Below are 22,188 nucleotides of genomic sequence, written 5' to 3'. Positions count from 1 at the left end.
TCCATGAAATACGGGAGGAATGAGGTGAATCCACTATGAGGTAATAAGGGGAATAAGATGACATTCTTTATTAAAATGAGTGAAGGCAGGCAAGCGTATAGGAGGTAAAGGAAGGAAATCGGATCAGTTTAAAGTAGAGCAGAATAAAAAAGCTGGCATATAATTTAGGTTATGCGTAAAATTAGAGGTCCAGTACTGCCCCCCATTAATTTGGAAGCTGAATATGGGCTTGCAATTTTTCTTGGGTCTTCCTGTAAGTACACTCTGCTAGCTCTATTTCTGTAAGAAGAAATGACCCATTATATGAACAGACTTCTTATATGCCCGTTTGAATTCCATAGTCAGTACCTCCATACAATCCATTTTAGCTAATCTCATCTGAATTAGGTCAGGAATAAACAATTGATTTCACAAAAAGAATCCAGTATTTATTATTACTATTTGTAATAATGCACTGTGTTTGGTGTGCTAATTCGTTGCTCATTTAATGCAATATAATAGTCAAAAATTGCAAAATTCTTTGCAGTAAGTAGTAGAATAGCTTATATGTTTAAATGTAATAATGCCCGAAAAACAGCATGGAGCTGGGTCTATGAAATTTAAGAAAATAAATAAAAAGAAGGTACGAAAGCCCAATGGATTATTCCTTAGAATCCATTATATTATGATACAGACAGCTTGAATAGGAAGAGCGCATCTACTCTACCTTTTCAACCAAATTCAAAGGCTGTTGATGTTGAAATGTTACTTTTGTGGCGGTGTTGCAAAGCAGTGTTCAAATACATGTACTCATCAAACTGCATGAATAAAGTCTAGCTTCCCTTTCTTACTGTTAATGTATATTAATACATTAATACCAAGAATACTAGCAATAATTAGGAAAAAAAATGCTTCCCTGGTTAATAAAGCTGGCATTTACAACTGGAGCTTAGTTGCAGATGGAGGGAAGACCTTTTAATTGTCTTCAGGTAAGCAGTTCAGTCTAGGCTGTGAAGGGATTTTTCAGAAGCTCACTTCTGCTTAAATTTAAAATAATTTGGAGAATGACTTAAGGAATCTGGTTTTTAAATTAAATTTGCAAGGGGACGATTCTCCGTTTTAATGAGTTTCGCGATATTTGCATCACGTGAGAATTGCTTCATAATTTCAGAATAGGGCTATTTAGACCAGATAGTTATGTGTAGTTACTGCATCCTAATCCGTAATGCCATTTAGCGTTCATCCTAGCTTGCAATTTAGTTTTCTTGATGCTGGAAATGCAAAAATTCATTCTAATGGCTTCGGTTATGTCTTTTTTCTTTCATTCAGGATTTAGAGATGGGTGGGGTAAGGACATGAAAACATTACTGTCTCTAAGTAGTAGAAATGCAAAGTTATTGTAGTTATTTTTTCACCTTTAAATAGTCTTTCTCTGAAAAGATGGAGAAATAGGTTTTTTAATGTAGAATTTTACACAGAGATGTGTAAAAATTTTGTAAAATTTTCCTAGCATCTAATTCAAGAATATTCTTACATAAGTACCTACATGATTTATTTTTAGCTTTTTTGGAATGGAAATTCTCTCAGTAGTGGTACTTTTGTTATATTAATGTGGCTTTCTGTACCAACGGGTTTTTTGAATTGCAGATGGAAATAGTTACTGCGTCAGTTTTCTTTCTCCAAACTGTTTCCACTTCGCAACTCCTATATTCCACAAGAAAACCTTAAAAGCAGCTTTTCTGAGGTAATGTACAGACATCAGATCAGCAGTTCTGCAAATTTTCTCATTGCAAGTAGTCTTACTTCCTGACCTCAATGAAAGTATAATTGATTTTTGTAGTTCTGTGCCACTACACTCACCTGGCACAGCTCCTTATTTTGGGAACTGGTTTTTTTGTAGCCTTTCTATACAAAACGATGGCAGCAAAGGTTAGCCCCTTCATCTTCCACATGACCAGAATTTTATTTCCCTGAAAGAGTTCAGAACATGATAGCCAAGATGTCAGAAATTATTGGTTGAATGATAGTTCACCCTAGACTGAGATTTTTTTTCCAGGCAAAATAAAGCTTATCTGCCGTAGTGCCTGTTAAGACTTCTCTAGGTAAGTCGTCTGAAAATGTAGTTGCTACTGACATCCAGAGAAGACAGATACGTTCCTGAACGTTAAGCAGCTTCAGCGTTTTATAAGCAACAAACTGACATAAGTAAGTCAGTGGTTTCATCTTGACATGCTTATCAATGCACCAAGCATGACGCTTCACTGTTATCAAAATGGGATTGTTCTGCGGGAAGAAGAAAGAAAGCAGCAGGAATGGTTGAATCTGTCTATTTCGCATGCAGAACATCGCTTCCAGCTGTGGAATTCAGAGATTACTCTTTGCCTTGAGAAGAATAGCTGTCTGGTCAGGGTAGTCTTTGGTAGCAGCTGGGCAATGTGCTTTCCTCTAGGTATCACTCTTACAGTTGCTCAGATAGCTGGCTTATGTGATCTTCTACCCTTTTGCAACTTAATTTGTTTAATTCTGTTAAATTCTGAGGTAAGTTAGTTACTCTTGAAATTACAGCTTGATTTCATTGGAGTAAACTAAAATACACACACAATTTATAATCAATCTCTCCTCTTGGTGAGAAACTGCTATGAAATGTCCCTCTTTGGAAGTGGTCACAGAAGGGTAATCTTCACAATGTTACACAGTGCAAACATCACTGATGTGGCAGTGACAGCCATAAATACAGTTGTTATACATTTAATAACCTAATTTTTGTGGTATCTCATGTCTCTAGCAAGGGATGTGAGCTGCTTTTTAAAAGTGTGGGTGCCTTGTTGAATGGAAATGAATGTATGCACTTACAAGTGTTTAAGTTATTGGTGAATTGCATTCTCAAGTGTTGATTTTTATAAAAATAATTAGAGGAACGAAGTATCTGTCACTTTATCCCACATCCTACACTGGGGAGCTTCCCAGTCTCCCAGTGTCACCTAGCTGACAGCTGCTTTATGAGGCAGCTGCTGTCATCCCCGCACATATCGTAGCTGTTACCATAAGTAGGTCTAAGAATTTTGTTTTCCATCGAGAACAGTCAGGCTCATGGTACAGTTATCTACAGATAAATAAAATGTCAAGAAATAAAATATGGAGATGTAAAATTTTTTTTTAAAACCACAAAACTTAAAATTTACTAAAGCATTTGAAGAGTGTCAAATGGTATCAAATTCAGGTATCTCTACTAGGGTTTCTATTAAAGAATAAACTGAAGTCCTTTTAAATGACATAGATGTTCTTTTATACTGTAAATTTTGCATCACTGAGTATGTCGTCTTATACAAAATACACTTTCTTGGAACTTTCTTGATTATTGTGCGTATTGCATGTCTGTGGACATTTCTCTCCAGCTTCCTCATAACCCATGAAGGTCTGGCTGGGTTTAATGACAGTGTTCATTAGTGAGGTTCACATCTCTTCTGGGAATCAGTTTTTACATGTGTATTAGAACAGCTCTTTGGTTTTGTGTTAGACATAATGTAAGAAATGCAATTAAGAGAATGATGACTTAGGTGCAGACTAGTCCTTTTACATAGGTAGGTGCAGTGAAAGGAATGGGAAATTGTTTGGGCTTTCATTATCACTTTATTTTTTCTTTGAAAAAAGAATAGTGACAAATTAATATAAATAAATATATGTATATATCAGAAGTATTATATTACTTATTCACATATTTTAAAATATTTATTTATCTAATATATTAAAAATATATACGAACTGTTTTTTTAACCTACATATGAAAACCATGTCTCAGCTTATTCTGTTTTTTCCACTGCTTTCCATGTAAATCCCAGTTTCTTAAATTTGTGTTGGTTTACAAGGAATTTTATCTGTTTTTAGCTTGTGACTTGTGACTCCATTTGTTTCTGGCTGGTATATTGAAGAGTGCTAATGCCAGTTTGTCAGTTGTTACAGATTTTCTCCTTGAGACCATCCACTACAGATTTTTTTTTTTTAGTTATTTATGTGTGCCAGCCATGGATCTTAGGCATTCCTTCCTGAACTTTGTCTTATTCTAAGAACTGAGATTTTAAATTGAGATTGAAAGTGCGGTCTTTTTGGCTGAAATTTTCAGTGAAGGAAAGGATTTTTTTCTTTGCTTTTGAAGTAGTTCTGTAACTATGGTGGTATTTGTGCTATTGACTTGTGTGGAAATAGTCAAGATATCATGATGTAAGGAAGTGTACAAGCTACCTGTTGGTTTTAATTTAGTAGATAGATTCTACACAACAGTGCCTGGCTATTCTTTTTTGAAAATAAAATGTTATAGTACATCTCTTTTGGGTTGGATTGGATTGTGTAGTAAAACATAGAAGAAATACTTCTAAGAGTTGCATCTTAGTTGCATGTAAATTAAAATAGTTCTTCCAAATCTGCTCAGTTTCACTGGTTAGTATTTATTGTCCTCAGTCATACACAGTCATATTAGTCTTCCCAAGGAACTGGGTCAGGCTGTCATACCAAATAAAGAATATACCAGAGGAAAAGTTTGGTAGCTCAGTAGACATTTATTTCTGCAATGTGTAGGTACTGAAACTTTCATTCCTTGGCCTTGGGACAGAGTTCCATCTGCTGGAGTTACCGTTGCGTGAGAACCAGCAGCCCTTTGGGCTGCCTCACATTCCTTGTTTGGATGATGCAGTGATTGGAGCAGATGCTTTCCGAGAACGATTTTGTGAGCTCTCCCTGAATTTACCTGTATTAAAATTCAAGGGGTTCAAACACCTGTTAATGACAGATTTGCTCAGTTTGTTGTTACTTGCTAAAGCCAGATGTGAGAAACTCTTACCAACATCAGTTCGATTATTTACAATTTTTACTGCTTATCTGATGTGCATTACGGAGTTTGTAACTGTATATATTATACATACATTAAAATACATAGGTGAATAGGGAAGTATTTTTATGTTTTGACAATAGAGAATAAAATCAGAAAATAGTTTGCCTGACCTGCTTCTAGGCATCTTTGTAGTACGTCATGGAAAAAATTTACAAAACCGAAAAGTCTTTCACTCTGTTTTCCCTATGAATACCCATCCGCTTTGGCATCCTTCTATGTTAACAGGCTTCTCCCAAAGCAGAGGGTACAGAAATACAATCTGTAGTTTGTTACTGGGCTTGGGCTGGAAATCTGTAGAAGCCATTGCAAATCTTCAGCTAATGCAGGAGGTGAATGGCCACTTTTTCTTTACTGCAGTTGCAAGAGGAAATGCTTAATAGTAACTGCTACATGTGATGGGGACCATTCTGTTTAAGTACTCAGTACAGCCTGTAAGCACATACACTTTAAAGGCATACCGTATACTATTGTTTCTTCCTACAGATATCTTTATTGCCATTTTCACCTTGTATTTTATGCCTGCATGTTTTGCTTGTATCCCTACTTTGGTAGCAGAAGTTAACTGAATAGTATTGCCAAAGCAGTGCTGCCATTATTGCTGTGATTATTTCCAGTTAAATTGATTTTTAAAAGCAGTTGCATCAATTTTAATTCTGTTCTAAAGAACGCAATTTCATGTTGGGGTGAGAGATGGGGCTAAGCACTTGTCAGTTTTGGAAGGGGCCGCATCAGTGGGGACCAGTAAAAAAGCTGCTGGGGGGGTGGGAGTTGCTGATTGCAACTTGTAAATTTAGACTTGCAGAATCTTGTGGCTAAATTTTGTACTAGTCTTCTCCTGCTGTAGTAAGGAGGCGACTGAATCAGTCTGTGAGTGTGTTACTTCAGGCACTGATTGTTCTTATCAGGCCTGCCTCTGACTGTGCCTTTCAACAGTGCCTGTACAGTGGCTGTCACTTCATCTGTGGGGTTTTTTTGACTCTGGAATGATGCAGATAGTGGCAGGAACCTGTAGGAAGAGAGCTGGTAACTTGAGAAAATGCTCATGAAAAACTTGGCCATTGCAGTAGAGAATGGTTTATCATGTACTGCTCCCATCTTGTGATAAAGTTTTCCAGTTTAAGTATAGAATGGGTGGCACTTTGTGAATATAGAGGGCTGTGTTAGCTTTTTTTTTTTTAAACAAAGCCATTACTGTTAGCTGTATTTTTTCAGCAGAGCCATTACGAGGTTTTTCTGTCTGTGGGGTGAGTCACAAGCTTCATGTGTATGAGTGTACTGTCCAGATTGCTTTCAATGACTGAGAGTACCCCCTTATATCTGGCAAACTGATTTGCCTTTTTTTTTCCCCTGAAAAATTAAATTTTTGTGTTTTGTAAGACTGGTTATAAATGTTTAGCTTAAGACTTGAACCTGTTTCAGTTTTTCTCTAATTTATGAAGTAATTGGTAAATCCAGTGCATTTATTGCTGGGAATTTGAAGCCTCGCTGTTTTTTCCAATAGAAGAGAATTTGTAGATGCATTACCGTTGTTATTGTATCATATTTCAGGACACTAAAAAGGCAATTTTAACATCGTTAACATTTTGAAGTTCTTCGTTGTATCCTTTTTCAGGACAGTAGCAGCATTATTATCTCAATGCTATTTAGCAATGTTCAATTTAATTTCTTTTAACTTTTTAAGACAACATCTGGGGAAGATGTACGGGACTTCACAAAGGTGCTGAAGAATAAGTTCCGGTCAAAGAAGTATTTTGCAAAGCATCCCCGACTTGGCTACCTACCTGTGCAAACAGTATTGGAGGGTGACAACCTGGAGACGTAAGCTTGATTATAGAGTAATTGCTCCTGGGGTCACAGGCCTATTCCATTAAAAACAAAAAAGTGAAACCCAAGAAATAATCAACAGCAGTTGTAGAGCCTTGTGCTGTGTTATTTTCTATGAGTTGTTTCACATTATTTGCAGATCTTGCCTGTTTTTGAAAAAGTAACGTATTTTATACTTTGTTTTTTGTAAGCATTTTATGATAAAGCCATGGACTTTAGCAGGTAATGTTGGAGGGGGCTGAATGGCTGTTTTGCAGAGAGCGCTTTCATAGATTTGGGGAGACTGGGTTTTTGGAACTGCACTGCTTATTTGGTTATCTCAAAGTCCCTGGAGTTAGAAATCTCTGAGCTAATTAGGTTCCTACAGGCTTCAGAAATACAGGTGGCCTAATAAAAGAGAGCACTCTCAGTGTCTCCACAGTATTACTTACGGTGCTGGCAGAAATACTCCGCTTTATTTACTTACTTCATAGTTGTCAGCAAAGGACACTCTTAAAAGAGCAAAATTAAGATGTGTTGACAGGGCGCTAGAAGTAGTTTCATGGATTGACTCTCCTTGACTCCTGGAGTCTGCAGTGCTACTGTATCGTCTGAACACAGCTAGCAACAGCAAATGTGAAGCATCAACATATATGCTCTGCTTGCATGCAACAGCCCGGTGCCATTGTCCACGCTCTGTTTTCATGACTGGAGGACTGTGCATTTTATTTACAGTAAACAAACAAAACCTGCTCATGAGCGGTTTAAGAAACAGGAGAAAGTAATCTGAAAACTGGCATTATTGGTGGCCTGGCTTCTAAGGAAGCAACGCACATTCAAGTGTTAAAATGTTACTCACTGGGGCAGTCTTCAGCTGGTCTGTATTTAAAAACAAAAAAAAAAAATGTCACCAACACAGGAAAGCAAAGCTGCTTTGATGTGATGAAAGTTTGACAGTGGTGCCAGAAATTGGAATGTCAAAACTGTAATCACAGGTCAGGATAAAACTCTCTTGGTCCAGTCATGTGGGAAATACACAGATAAATTGCCAGCATCCTGCTGAGGAAATTCTTGGTATTGGTTCTCTCCCCTGCAGGTGGCAAAACTCAGTAACACATTCCTTTAAATAAAAAAATAAAAATAAAAAAAAATCCTAAATAGTTACTCAAGTGTCAGAATGTAATACAATATGTATTTACCTCTGATTATTTTTATGCAGTAGGAAACTAAGCATTGATAACTTTGACTTATGGTGGGTTTTTTGTTGTCAGTGGTGGTTTTTCCCCCCCAATTTTTTTTGTAAATGTATTTTCTAGTTAGATTAAAAGGAAAGCTCCAGTACTTGAGCAGAATTTAAATGAACTGATTATGGTTTATGAACTGCAGTTCAATCAATAACACTGATTTGGTATTTTTAAAAAATTGATTTTCATTTAACAAAGTATGCAAGTCAGTCTCCTGTCTCTCCATGATACATGGCAGTATCTGTTGCTGTCTCTTTTCTACATCAATTGTTGCTGATTCAAATAATCTGGGTGGGTTGCCGGTTAAAATATTTTGTGTTTCTCCAGCTTTCTCTTGCTTAAATGGCATTAAAGTTTTTGTTTCATAGTTTCTTTCTTTCTTTCTCTCTTTTTTCTTTTTTATTTTGTCTTCCTTACAGTCCTATCACTCTCATCAGTATGTGGCCAGAGCAATATGAGTGAGTATGCAGAACCCCTTTGTCTGGAAAGCTTAGTATACTGGTTGCTTTCTTTTAGCTCAGTTGCTGCTAATCTGATGTGCATGAGCTACAGGGCATGGCTGACCCAAAGCAATAACCCCCTTGGCAACATTGTGAATTTATTTATTTGTCATCAGTCTAATTTACTTTAAAATTACTGTTGTCGATATCATGAATTGCTTTAGACACCACTCTGTTTTGTTTTGTTTTGTTTTTAAACTAGTCCTTCCCAGTCTCCACAGCTGTTTCATGATGACACACACTCCAGGATAGAGCAGTATGCTACGAGGTAAGAGATGCACAGCTTCTCACCAGTACACTGCATTTTGTGATTGATTCCTGCAGATTTTAATATACTCTACTGGCTGGACATTATTTATTAAAAAGATATAATTCTCTGTACTCAGAAGTAAGTCAAATGTTTTTAAATCATCAGCTTCTGAATACAGTCATATTAAATGTAAAATAGATGCATTAAATCTGCCGTCTGTCATACAGAATGGAAACTGTTGCAGAATTGCTGTGCGCTATTTCTAAAATGTGCTGTTTCCTTTTGTTTCTTCATTTTTAACCTTTGGAAATAAACTGAACTTGTTGGATATATAATTTTTCCCTGTAGGATTTTAAACTCAGGTTTTCATTTTCTTCTATGATAGGTTGACACTATCCATTACTACTGACTTTTAGCAGAGCCTATAATAATTACAAATGTTTTACGTTCTGGCTTTTATGGGGTCAGCCTAGTCCTTTCATGATAAAATGTCTGTTCTGCCAAGTCCATCTCAATGCTTCTGTGTTTTGTTGAACTCTATTCTGTACATTCAGAGCTGGTGATGGTTAAGCACTAACCAGAGGTACCCTCTCAAAACCAAGTAACAACACCCAACTTTTAGGCAGCAAAGACATTGATCCATGTTACCATGGGAACTGACTTGGTTTTGCTTTCGGTGTTTTTATTGTTTTATCTGATCTCCACAACTAGTAAACAATGTTAACTTTTTCAGCTTTTTGAATAAAAATTCAGAGCTTATGTTTAAGATAACCGAATTCTTACCTATGGGCACCATAAGAAAGCTTCAAAACAGTTTGTTAAATACCTAGAATACCCAACAGATGATCTTTGCAGCAGGGGAAAAATGGGGCAGAAACTAACACTGACGGGCTACCTACTGTCAGCCTCCACGTTTTTCTCTTTTTTTCCTACCCCCCCGCCCTCAACAATGAATCCCCCCGCCCTCCCCCAACAATGAATATTTTCATCCTTCATAAGTAGCTTAGTACATTGTCAAAGGCAAAGCTGTAGTGCTTTTCAATTATTTGGAACATGCAATTCATTTAAATCACCCAACATTTCTTTGAATCTATAATTTAGGCCATGCTGTAATCAATTAAAACCCATGGACAGGACTACAAACTAGGCAAGGGCAAAGAAATTAGACTTCTCTAGAAAGATGTGAGAATTTTCTGTCTCCCTATGTCCTTTTTTCAGCCTGTGGTGCCAGAATGCTGTGGCTTTCTGTGCCCAGATGAAGCACAAACTCTGGACCCGCATTAAGGATCAAGGGAGATCCCAGGTGCAATACCTGTTTTCCCCCTGCTCCCCCTCAGCTCTTACCAGTTCTGCTCTGGAGTAGACTTGCTGAAGGTGGACAAAGGTGGACCATGTATCTCAGGATACAAAGCTAAATCTGTACCTGCTCTGTGCAGAAGTTGGTTAACAAAATCACAAACTTAAAAAATACTTATTACTATATAAGTTAACTATCTAAGTTAAACATCTAATTATTCAAGATGGTATCCCCCCTCAGCTCTTACCAGTTCTGCTCTGGAGTAGACTTGCTGAAGGTGGACAAAGGTGGACCATGTATCTCAGGATACAAAGCTAAATCTGTACCTGCTCTGTGCAGAAGTTGGTTAACAAAATCACAAACTTAAAAAATACTTATTACTATATAAGTTAACTATCTAAGTTAAACATCTAATTATTCAAGATGGTTTTTCCCTCTAGTAATAAAATCTAAAAAAATGAAGACATAACTCCATCTGTATCTTTCATATAATTTTTATTGTGTGCTTTCTAGTTGGATCTGTTATTATGCATATTTCACGTATAAACTAGTAAATATTTTTTGTTGTCTTGATCTTTTCAGCTAAGCTTCTTTCAAGAAATATTACCAGGGCTTCCTTAATAAGACTGTGCCCAGCAGAAACAGTATATTAGGGCTTAAAACCTTTATTGTCACTGATTGAAAAACATTCAGCGCTCAGTTTTCTTTAACAAAGTTCCCCTACCTGCAATCAAGTACCGTCTCCCTGTTCTGTTGTGCTGTGTCGCCTCTGAGTTGCTTCTAATTCCCTTTCTCAGCTTTCAGTTTGTATCCTGCCTTGAAGGCTCTCTGCAGCTCTGAGTCCCTTCCCTGTCTCCCTCTGCTCCATGATCAGGGCTGTCTCCTGGCTCCATAGGCTGTTCCAAGCAAATCCTCACTGAATGATGGAGATTGAAAACATGGTGATCATGGTAGAATCTGCGTTTGTGAGACTGGATATCTATTACTCACTTGCTAAGAGATTCAGGGCAGGCTCTTCTCTCTGAAAGATACGTGTTTTGTACTACTTCCCTGTGTGACAAAGGGTCTATGAAGATTAATTTCAAAAAATATGTTTCATCAAAGACGTAAAGATGCTGAGCTAAGCAGCATTACAAAGGTCACTTGTAAGCATCTAACTCACTCTTGTTACTCACCATGACTAGATCTGTCGGAGATGCCCCCGGAGCAGAGATGATCTGAATGTCTCTAGGCACTTAGGAGCTTGTCCTTCCCTTCAGGGGAGGTGTTGGAGCACAACGTCCCACCCCAGCCGTGGTGGGACGAGGCGATCAAGACAACTTCATCCTGGGTGTACTTTTGTTTATCCTTCTTCAACCCTGAGGAATATTAACAAATGTACAGATGGGCAAGCTTGCTCCATGCTAAAAGAAGACACCAGAGTTCCCATTTCTTTAGGGCCTTGCACACTGCTTTTTAAAAGAAGTTTGAAGATGTCTGTAATAACACATAACACACTTGCCAAAATATATGTGAAATTAAGATACCTTTATAATAAAGGAAATAGCTGTATTTGGTGCAGTGCAGTGTATGTGCACAGCATTGAGCATTCCTAGATTTTTACATGTGTCTTACGTAGATAAGGTATATCTTTCCTAGAAAATTGAATAGACAAAATTTCTGCTGCGATTTTTAGAGCGGTATGGCCTTACATGTACAGTATAATAATCCAGTCCTTTTAAAGGAATTCCTTCCAAATGAGAACCATAGGCCATGACTCCCTGTAATTACACTGTTTTTTGTGTTGTTTTCCAGGACTTGTCTGTCCACAGTGTGATGTTATTTGCCAAGCATAATTTCAGATGTTGCATGTGCTATATTTAAAATTATTCAGCCTCTTTTGTTAGTCCAGCTTTATAAAATTCAAAAAGAAAACCATCTGTGAAAACATCTCTTTAACTAATTTTACCATGAGAGTTGTGGTGGTGCTAATGATAATTATACTAGAGATAGAAAATTACTTGTTCTTTGTTGCTTGGCAAGTAGAGTTAGTTAATCATAGCATAAGTGTCTCATAAGTCCTCTGGATTATAGGTTTCTGTCACAAAATCTAGGAGTTTATTCCTATTTATGTATACCAAGATTGCCATATCTGAGCTGTTTCTAAGTAGAATTGATCTTCACAGTGCCTCTGTTTAAATTGTGCAGCATGGTCTCTGAAGGTCGTGATCTTTCCCTGCCTTTCAGGCTGGCGCAGATGGAAAGGACCAATGGCTCCTTCCTCACGGACAGTAGCTCCACCACAGGAAGCGTGTAAGTAACTCATACTCGTTCAGGCTGTCAGGAACTTTGGTTATAGCTGCATGGTATAATCTTCATAAGTTGTAACACAAGATTTAGTCCCGGGGAAGTAGCTAATAAGTATGACACTAAGGATGCCTGCATAAATTTCATTATTCCAAGCACCAATTGTAGAAATTGGTGATGTTCATTTGATGATGGAAGGGAACTCTACATTTGTCAGCCGTTCCGCTTCAAAAGGGAGGATATTTCACATGACTGAAAAAAAGTCACAGCTGTATAGGTTCTAGTTTGTATTCCTTTTCTGCTTTTATCAGATTAGAAAAGAAATCCTTCTGTGTCAAAGTGGATAATGGACTGGGTCGATAGCTTGTCCTAACTCCCAGGACAATTTTCTCATTGAAAAAAAAAAAAAATCATCTATATTGAATGTTCTGCAGAGCCAGAACAGTGTTGCTACTTCTTGTTTAGATTTCAGTTTGGCAGCTGCTGATCCCTCTGTTTGTACTTGGGGATATAAACATAGTCCCACATTAATTTTATCAAAGCCATTTTCTTTTTCGAATTATGTGTACTTTTATTGTAAAAGCCTTCATTAAAATGCACTGATGAACCTGGAAAGCATAGAACCCCTTAAATTACTGATGAATTAAATACAATTTTTCTCAGTGTAGAAATACACAAATGTTTTAACCTCACTGTATCATCAGTTCTGTTCATTAAATCAGTATAGTCGGACTCCGCCTCTTTTAAGTTATTAATGGATGTCATCAGCTTTTTTAAAGAGGAAACAGAAATTTTTCTTGTTCAGCTTTAGTTAGGAAATGCTACTGTTCTCAATAATACTTTCATTTACTGTTCTTAAAATCTAATAATGAAATTATTCTACCTATGAACGTACTAACAATTTGAGATTTAAAATATTTTGCTTCAGAGACCACCTTTAAATGTTTCCTCTTTTCTGCTTAATTAACTCTATTTACATAACTAATAAAACTTTTTTCATATGTAACCATTTTCATGTGTTTCTGTCATAGGTAGGCTCACCAATGACAGAAATGCAGCCAAGCTATTCCCTTTTGATTTCCAAAAAGCAAACATACTGCCACTAGGTGGGGAAAGCTGAAAACTTGAAAGCAGCTAAATGCTCATACACTTGATTGTTTATTTTGGAATTAATGAGTCTACTCGTATACAAAGATCAAACAACCGTCCATCCCAATGGTAAAAGGGGGTGTACACGCTTAATTTTTACTGGCAAATTAGCTGCTAATTTTAATGCAATTTCCCTGCTCACCTGTAAAAATGACCTTTATTTTAAGAAAAAGAATGAACATGGTGAACTTCCGTACCAATATGTGAGAGGGACTTTTGAATTTGGGTCTCAGTCCTGTTGTCAAAAGGGGACTGTTACACAAACAAAATATGCAGAGATTTAGAGGCCAGGGAGGACACGAAAGTAACTTTTGTACCAAATGGCACCTTCTGTTTTATTTGCAGATAATTATGCATGCTTTCATTAAGGTACATACTGAAGTACTCACAAAATTCTGAAGAACTGTGGTTTAAAGTTTGGAGTTAAACTATCGCAGGGATCTACACAGCTATAAAGTTTGGATCCCAGTTTGGATCATAAGTTGCCTACAGCTGGAACATTGGGAGTTTAGGATTATAGTTCAGCTCTATTCTTATTGTTTAAATGCAGTTTGGCATAGAAATGAGCATGATGTAGTCATTTTTCATAGGCTGAATTTGAAGCAGCAATTTGAAATTTGGATGCACATTTTTTCAGCTCAGATGCCCATGCTGTAAACCTGTCTAAGCAAAATCTTGTTTTCTTAAGGTATTCTTTCAAACCTTCAGGAGATGATCACTGGTTTGGAAATCAAATTCTCTGCTTGTCGTATGTTCTGTTCTGTGATCTTACTTTTATCGGTCCTCAAGAGTCCTTCAGTTTACTGTGAACCTAAGAGAGAGGCATAGTTGCATTTAATATTGTAAAGTTACTGCTTTGGTCTTGTCAGGTTAACAAGTTCATCAACAATACTTTTAACGCTCTTCATGCTCCAAAGAGTATGTGTAAGAAGTCTTCTACATTTGAATGACAATAAGAAAACTTCTGCCATCAGTTAAACATCATGAGTTTTTGCAGGAATGTTCTGCAATATGCCATTTGGTTAAGAAAACATTCTTCAAAGAAATTTCTTGATTTTTAACTAACCTGTTGTCTTGAATGTCATTATGACTTCTTTTATCTCCCTAACTAAGTTTTTCTAACCCTTCCTTCCCCTAAGGGTATGTGAATTCCATTAAAAAACACATTTTCCTCAACTGGAAAAATATTTGTAGGTAGCAAAAAAAAGTCATAGCCTCTACTGTAGTATGTCCAGCTTCTTAACAAATATTCTAATGCTCTCATACATGAGTTTTCTGATATAAATACATTGAATAAAAATGTTTTTCTTTCATGTCGTCTTCTCCATACATTAGGGAGTTCTAAATGTTTAGGCTAGACTGTTGTGATGAATTTTCTTTGGCTTTAATTCATGCAAAAACATCTATATCTTAAAAGCAGACTGGCCTCTTCACAAGTGAAGATAAGCATAAGGAAAAAAATGAAGACTGCAACAAAGAATGATAAATAGTGTCCCTAACAGAAAGCTATGCCTCACAATTTGACAAATTGTGGTGTAGTAGAATGAAAAGACAAAAAAAGTTGCTAAGGAAAATAGGACAAGAATGTAACCCTCTTACTCCTGTAATGTACGAACTATCCTATCTAGCCCATACTGAAGTCCACTGGACATATGTCGTGGTTTAATCTCAGTCGGCAACTAAGCACCACGCAGCCGCTCGCTCACTCCCCCCCACCCGGTGGGATGGGGGAGAGAATTGGAAGAGCACAAGTGAAAAAAAACTCGTGGGTTGAGATAAAAACAGTTTAATAATTGAAATAAAATGATAATAATAATAATACACAAAGCAAGTGATGCACAGTACAATTGCTTACCAACTGCCACCCGATGCCCAGCCAGTCCCCGAGCAGCGGCCCCCCCGGCCAGCTTTCCCCAGTTTATGTACTGAGCATGACGTCACATGGTATGGAATGTCCCTTGGGCCAGTTTGGCTGTGCCCCCTCCCAGCTTCTTGGGCACCTCCAGCCTTCTCAGTCGGTAGAGCATGGGAAACTAAAAAGTCCTTGGCTAGTGTAAGCATTACCTAGCAACAACTAAAACATCTGTGCGTTATCTATCAACTTTGTTCTCATCCTAAATCCAAAACACTGTACCAGCTACTAGGAAGGAAATTAACTCTACCCCTGCCGAAACCAGGACAACATAGTATAAATAATTTCTGTATAAATGTGAACGTTTAATAGGTGTTTTCTGATTAATGCCTTTACTATCAGTCATCTTCATGTCTGCAGCACTGTTGATGCCACTTCACATTCAACTGAAGGTAGAGTCGGAACATACCTGAAATTTTATTTGTTAGGGAGATGTGCACGTGGGTGCAGGAGTAGGAAGAAGCAGTGAAGGCCAGTGGTACTTTTAGCTGACACTGCCACTCAATGTGTCGTAAGTCAAACTGGAGCCCAGTATGTAGTACCTGGATACTTTGACATGATGTAAGTGGTTAAAAGGCATCTTGTTACAATGAGAAATTAGTTCCACATGGTGATAAAATTAGGAGAACAAGAAGTAAGTTAAAGACAAAGCATTTTGGAGTACCTTCTTGAACCTTATTCTAATATTTCTCATAGCATCAGTAGGCCAAGGTAGTTGGACTAGAATGCATGGTGCTTTGTATGAGAGCCACAGGAAAAGTGAAGATGATCAATGACGGAGGATTGCAAATACCCACATCTTACTATCTGAAATCTAATTTAACAATCAGTTTTCTTAACCAGATAAAATAATACACTGATGAAAAGTGACTGTCAAGAAATCTGAATTTTTCTTTCCACAGCATAGTCTTCATGCAAGGGAAGTTATATGCAACATTATTTGCCTCTTGCTTCCTCCATGCCTAATGCGTGTTTTGGAATAGCCCTCTTGAAAATACATATCCACAAAGAGGACAGGATATTTCAAAGGCCATTTTCCCTGGGTTTCCTTGTTGGGGTCATCTTTTCCTTTGAAATGTACTTCTTTCAAGTCTGACCTCCTGGGATGTCATTTTTACTGCTTTCTGCTATGGTGAAATGCTGAAAAGGAACTGCAGTCTCTGCTGTTGAAGGACTTGTGTACTTCTAGCATTTTCTTGAAGCACGCAGGGTCTTCAGGAGAATAACCACCAAGAAAGGATGACATTTATTTTGATGTTGTGCTTTTGTTCTGGTTGCTGATTGCTATCTCCAACCAATTCGGCAGAAGAGAGTCCCGGATTCTCAAAATAAAAATGTTTGTGTGCCGTAGAGCATGTGTCACTCCCTTATGTTGTAGGTCATTGTGAAGCTCTGCCCTGGGACTCCTGTGCTACTAATGAGTCCGTCTTAATTACAGCCATGAGGTTTGCTGGTGCAGGTTCAAGGTTCAGGTTTTTTGAACCAGTAATTTTGCAAGACAGACCAGAGGTGGAACACATGGTAAAAATAGACTTCTCCTTCAGAAGACTTCTTTTATCAGGCACTCCCTCCAGCATGTGAAAAAGCCTGCTGTCAGTTGAAAGGTGTGATCCCTAAAAAAAGATCGGTTAAAATTCACAGTCTGTCCTGTGCAGACTCTGAGACTCTGAACCAGTGAAAGAGGAGGGAAATGAAGTTTCCTCTGGGCTGAATAACTGGGAGTCTAAACTATAAAATTATCTGGAATCCTTCTTGAACAATTTGTATTTAGCTGTGTTGATCTCACCTACTGGACCACAATACAGACAAAAGTGTCTAAGCATTTACTGGGTAAACTCTTTTCTTAATTGGTTTATAAGTTTCATTAAAAAATGAGGTTACACCTAATGTACAATCTTGACAGAATTTCAGATTTAATAAATTCAAGTAAATATAATAAATCCAGCTTTACAAAGCCCTATTAAAAAAAAAATTCCATTTCAGATGACCTACATAGTTGTTTATAAACTAATTCATCACCTTAAAATGTAGACAGCAGCTTTTTGATGCCTGATTGAAATAACCAGACTGAACTACTTGATCACGTGAACCTTTCCTGACAATATCAACATGCTTGCACAAAAGAAGGCTGTATGTGTAGTTACACTGTATCATTTAAATTAATACGTAAACAGTGTTTTGAGACCTAGATGACAAAGCTGTGTTCTCTCTCAAGTCTGCTTTAACACTCTGTTTCTGTGCTCGCTGAAGATGTGACGTTGAATCACCAGCACTTCGGCTCAGTGCAGCCATTTCGGTCGCAGTGAGGGGATTCTGCACGTTTTGCAGGGCTGTAGAAGCCCTGCTATATGCCGCAGAGTTTGAAGCCCCAAAAGGGGTTCAAGCGATGTAACTTTGGCAAAAATTTAGTTATAAGGGGTGGAGGGCTTTTATCAAGATGGTTTAAGGGTGGAGAAGTACCATGTGGTTTTCATTATCACATCAGGACCTGCTCCAAACTTCATTAGCTGCACTAGCATTTGCTTTAGTTTTAACTAGACTAATGCAAAATAACAAAGGAAGTGATGATGGGTTTCCCTGAGATCACTCAAGTAGTGGAGAAGAGAAAGCAGTTAGAGGCTTTTTTCTGTAGTTAAGGAAAAAAAAGGAGCACTGTTCTGTTTCTTTTTCAGCTAATGTTGTCAGGTATCCCCTACATTTTTGAGGGACTTAAATGCACATACAATGCCAATTATATTTTAATTATATAGCTGTATTGAATGAAGAATTCGTTACATTTATTCATTTGTATGGGAAGATCAATATTGTCATTTCTTCTCATGAGTATAGTACTGACTACAGCCAAGACAGATAAGAAATAAGTGAATGGAAAGTTAAACTTTCGACTCATTGTTAAAAGCGGAAGAACTCACTAATTAGGTTCCTTTTTCAATTTTACACATAAAGTTTTTGCAAACCAAGACTTAATCACAAAAGATAGGATGAAGGAAAGTGATATGCAACCAGAGCTCTGTGGAAGGATATCTTCATACCTGACTGTTTCTAACTTTTATATCATAAATGAACTTATGTGGAATAGAATGCCATGAACTTTTAAAGTGGATAGAACAAACAGAGGCTATAATTTTTTTTGTTTTGGTTTGGGTTTTTTACATATAGTGTTACTTGATGCACATTCGTTTGATTGTAATAGTCTAGATTTTCAAATCTCATAGACAAGTCGGAAAGTGGAAGACCACACGATAGCTTTGGGTAGATAGTGAATAGTTAAGACCTCAGTAAGAAGTAGTTCAGTGTTGTTCTGCCATAGGATTAGTCTTCAGTAAAAAGGTTGTCTTAAGCAGTACTACAAAGAACCAAATTGCTTTGCTGCATGATAGAAGTGCTTTTCTAAGAGAGAGACACCAGAAAACAGTTTTTATTAAATCTGTGGTTATTTTAGCTTGCTCCTAATACTGGTGATGCTTTTAAATGGATATTGATGGACTGAGCTACCAAAAAATCTTGGTTTGGCAGGATAAAATAGGGTCTTCCATTACACAAACAGTACGTTTGCAACTCTCATTTGTTCCTGTCACACGCATTTGCTCCCTTTACCCCAAGAGCTTGAATTTATTTCTAAGAAAAACCCCAATCCATGTGCATGGCCTGTAAAACACCTGATGTGTTTTACTTGTACATGTGTTTGTTTATAGATTATTTGTTACCACAGAAATAACTTCTGTTTTTTTCAGGGTATACACTTCTAAATAACTGGTTTTACTATTCATTCAAATGAGACAGAACATTTGGATCTTTTGTGATGAAAGATGTTAAATTGACTGACCAGAAATTTTAAAAAGCCTCTTGAAAAGCTCCATTACACTTTTACTTGGAAAATAAATACATTGCATATAATGACCTTCCTATTTTTTGTATGTGCTTTCAAAGGCAGTCCTTGAGGATACTTTTCATTATGTCAGACCACAATCAGTTAATAGCAGAATTTGTAGCTGCTACTTTCCAGCAATTGTAGGAAAAAGGTCAGCACAAGAAATATTTTTAATATGAAAAGGTCTTTTTTATAAATGATATCTGGATATGTGTAAATATACTGCTCGTGTTTTTCTCTCTGTTGTTGACCATGCTTTAACTGTAGAAGATCTTTAGGATAAAGTTTGTAGGGACAGTACTTCACAGTATCATAAGGTATGCAGTCTCTGTTTTGCAGTCAAGCACAGAAGAGAATTTAAGGAGGGTTTTCTTCAGCATTCATACTGCTGCAGCAATTTCTCTCTTAAAAACATGAACAGTATATGTTTTTCTGCTACTGATTTATCCTTCTTGAGTAAGCAAGCAAGAAAACTATTTTTAGGACATGGTATCCTTCACTTTCTAGCCATCTGACTTTACTTATGGAGAAAAGCCAGCAACTGGGGAAGAAAGGCACACCTATACAAAAGCAAACTCATTTGGACATTATAGCATAATTGAAAGTGTCAGGACTACTGTATCTCCTTACCAGAAGGTAATTTGTATGCGAGTGAGGAGGAAGACAGTGTTATAGTTTATTTCTATCCCTGAATCTGTAAGGAGAAGGACATCTGCTACCCTTGAAGAGTTTCAAGGTGTCTCGTGTATATCAAAATGGAAAAAAACCCCTGGAAATAAAATGCTAATTCAAAACCTGTAGCATTATTTTTGCAGCATTGTCAGTCCCTTTGTGCAGGGCACAGTGTTAGCTAGATACTTGATGATTCATTACTCTCTGACTTCTTGAACAATTCTGTGGGGATTTTTTTCTCTCTAATTTTATTAGGTAAATTGAGCACACCAAAATTATCTCCTAAAGAATATTAAAAATGTCACCTATTTATGGTAAAAAAAAAAACAAAAAAAACCCAACCAAACTAGTAGATAGCTTGTTTGGTTATATTTATTTTTAAGGCATTTCAAATCAGTCATTTTTGGTTTATATTATCTCAGATTCTTGCTTGCACTATTTCTTTTCAAACCACCAGCAGCATTTGTTCTTTATGCATACATTAAACTGGTCTTTTACACTACTACAGATCAATGGTCTTTTTCCTGTGCATTGTATGTTTATATGGGTTTTTTTCAGTATATTTTTTAGAAACAACTCAAATTTTAATACAATTTGCTGAGACACACATCTGACACTTACATACTAGATTCTTGCAGGCCTATTTCCTGCTCTCTTAGTCCTTTTTAATAAACAAACAAACAAAATGCCTCAGCTTGAAAAAAATGTTTGCTCACATAATAAATGTTTTACTGCTCTGTCTTTATCTGTGGTGTTTTATTGCTCTAGAGAGGATGAGCATGCCCTTATCCAGCAGTATTGTCAGACGCTGGGAGGAGAGTCACCTGTGAGTCAGCCACAGAGTCCTGCTCAGATACTCAAATCAGTGGAAAAGGAAGAGCGAGGAGAGTTGGAGCGCATCATTGCTGACCTCGAAGAAGAGCAAAGGTCTTATAATCATCCTACCTGGTGTCTGAATTATCACCTCGTTGTTTGAGCCATGCATGTACTATGTACAGTTGTTGGAGATGAGAAGACATGGACCTAGGAGTCATGATTTTAGGGGGAAAAAAAAAAAATCAATCAAGGCATATGTCATACATAGCCTGACTCTGTTAGGTAGAAGAGGGTGGGTCTGTGATAAAATATCTTAGTTTCTACTTTATTGTTTTATGTTTTATGTTTTTTTCCAATAAACCACAAGTCAAGATGTTGTCTTTGTATGAGCTACTTGTGTTCTGTAGTTGGAGGTGATGATAGCATCATTTGATCTAAGGATGTTTTTTTCTATTAGTTTACTTGATTAAGTCATCATTCTCCTCCTCTTTTCAATATACCAGGAGTCTGCAGATAGAATATGAGCAACTAAAGGAGCAACATCTTCGGAGAGGAATAAACCCTCTTGCATCACCTCCTGACTCCGTTGTGTCACCTCAGCATGCTTCTGAAGATGCCGAGCTCATTGCTGAAGCTAAACTCTTGAGGCAACACAAAGGTCGCCTGGAAGCAAGGATGCAAATATTGGAAGATCACAATAAACAACTGGAGTCTCAGCTTCACCGGCTGCGGCAGCTACTTGAGCAGGTAGATGTACACTGATGTCTTTCCCCCATGTTGTTTCTGCATGATGAATTTCTTGGTGGAACAAAGGCGTTGGAATTTTACTGTGGATATTTTCACCACACTAGCTTGGTCTGTTGTACTCAGTCATTTCTAGGATGAAGAGATACTTTTTTCCTACCATCTAGTATAAACCATGGTGAAAATCGAATGAGCACAAGATGATTACAAGTGCTGGAGTGAGCATGGTAACTTACGAAACATTGAGAATAACACAAACAAGTGCAATAGTTTTTTATTCATGAAAAAGCAGGGGGAAGAAAATATACACCCTATTCAAAGTAGTGGTGTCAGTCGCACCCTGTATTTGACTTCAGTGTTCCAGCCTTTCCTTAAATAATTTGTTTATTTGTTGTCATGGTTAGTCACTGAAACCTTTCTTAGCATGCCACAGACAGATGGCCAAAGATACATCTAAAATGCAAAGGAGCAATTCATTCCATTAAAAATTCAGTTCCTCTTGAGTAGAATATTTAGACTAATAAGCTACAGCAAAATGGTCTGCGCACAAATAATGCTGAAGGCAAGAGCCTTTTAGCAAATGTCAGTAGCTAGAGATTGTAGGGTTTCTTTGTTGGGGAAGAAATATTGATTGTTTTTGAAGTCAGCATATAGAATCATAGAATCATTAAGGTTGGAAAAGACCTCTAAGATCATCGAGTCCAACCGTTGACCCAACACCACCATGTCCACTAAACCATGTCCCAAAGCGCCGCATCTACACGTCTTTTAAATACCTCC

The 22,188-nt window shown here is 37.3% G+C and overlaps 1 protein-coding gene across 1 annotated transcript in view; it reads left to right on the top strand.

Moving 5' to 3' along the window:
- The window catches only part of UTRN (utrophin), a 419,780-nt gene that overhangs the window by 381,674 nt on the left and 15,918 nt on the right, over positions 1 to 22,188 (top strand). Inside the window, exons 66-71 of the mRNA XM_009282506.2 lie at positions 6,546 to 6,682; positions 8,331 to 8,369; positions 8,614 to 8,679; positions 12,185 to 12,250; positions 20,617 to 20,775; positions 21,168 to 21,411. Of these exons, the coding sequence (XP_009280781.1) occupies positions 6,546 to 6,682; positions 8,331 to 8,369; positions 8,614 to 8,679; positions 12,185 to 12,250; positions 20,617 to 20,775; positions 21,168 to 21,411 (711 nt within the window). The remainder of the gene's footprint in view (positions 1 to 6,545; positions 6,683 to 8,330; positions 8,370 to 8,613; positions 8,680 to 12,184; positions 12,251 to 20,616; positions 20,776 to 21,167; positions 21,412 to 22,188) is intronic.

This window comes from Aptenodytes forsteri, unplaced genomic scaffold (assembly GCF_000699145.1).
Source record: "Aptenodytes forsteri isolate BGI_AS27 unplaced genomic scaffold, ASM69914v1 Scaffold357, whole genome shotgun sequence".
NCBI lineage: Eukaryota > Metazoa > Chordata > Aves > Sphenisciformes > Spheniscidae > Aptenodytes > Aptenodytes forsteri.
The sequence above is the reverse complement of the archived record's forward strand: the minus strand, read 5'-3'. Positions and strand labels throughout refer to the sequence as shown.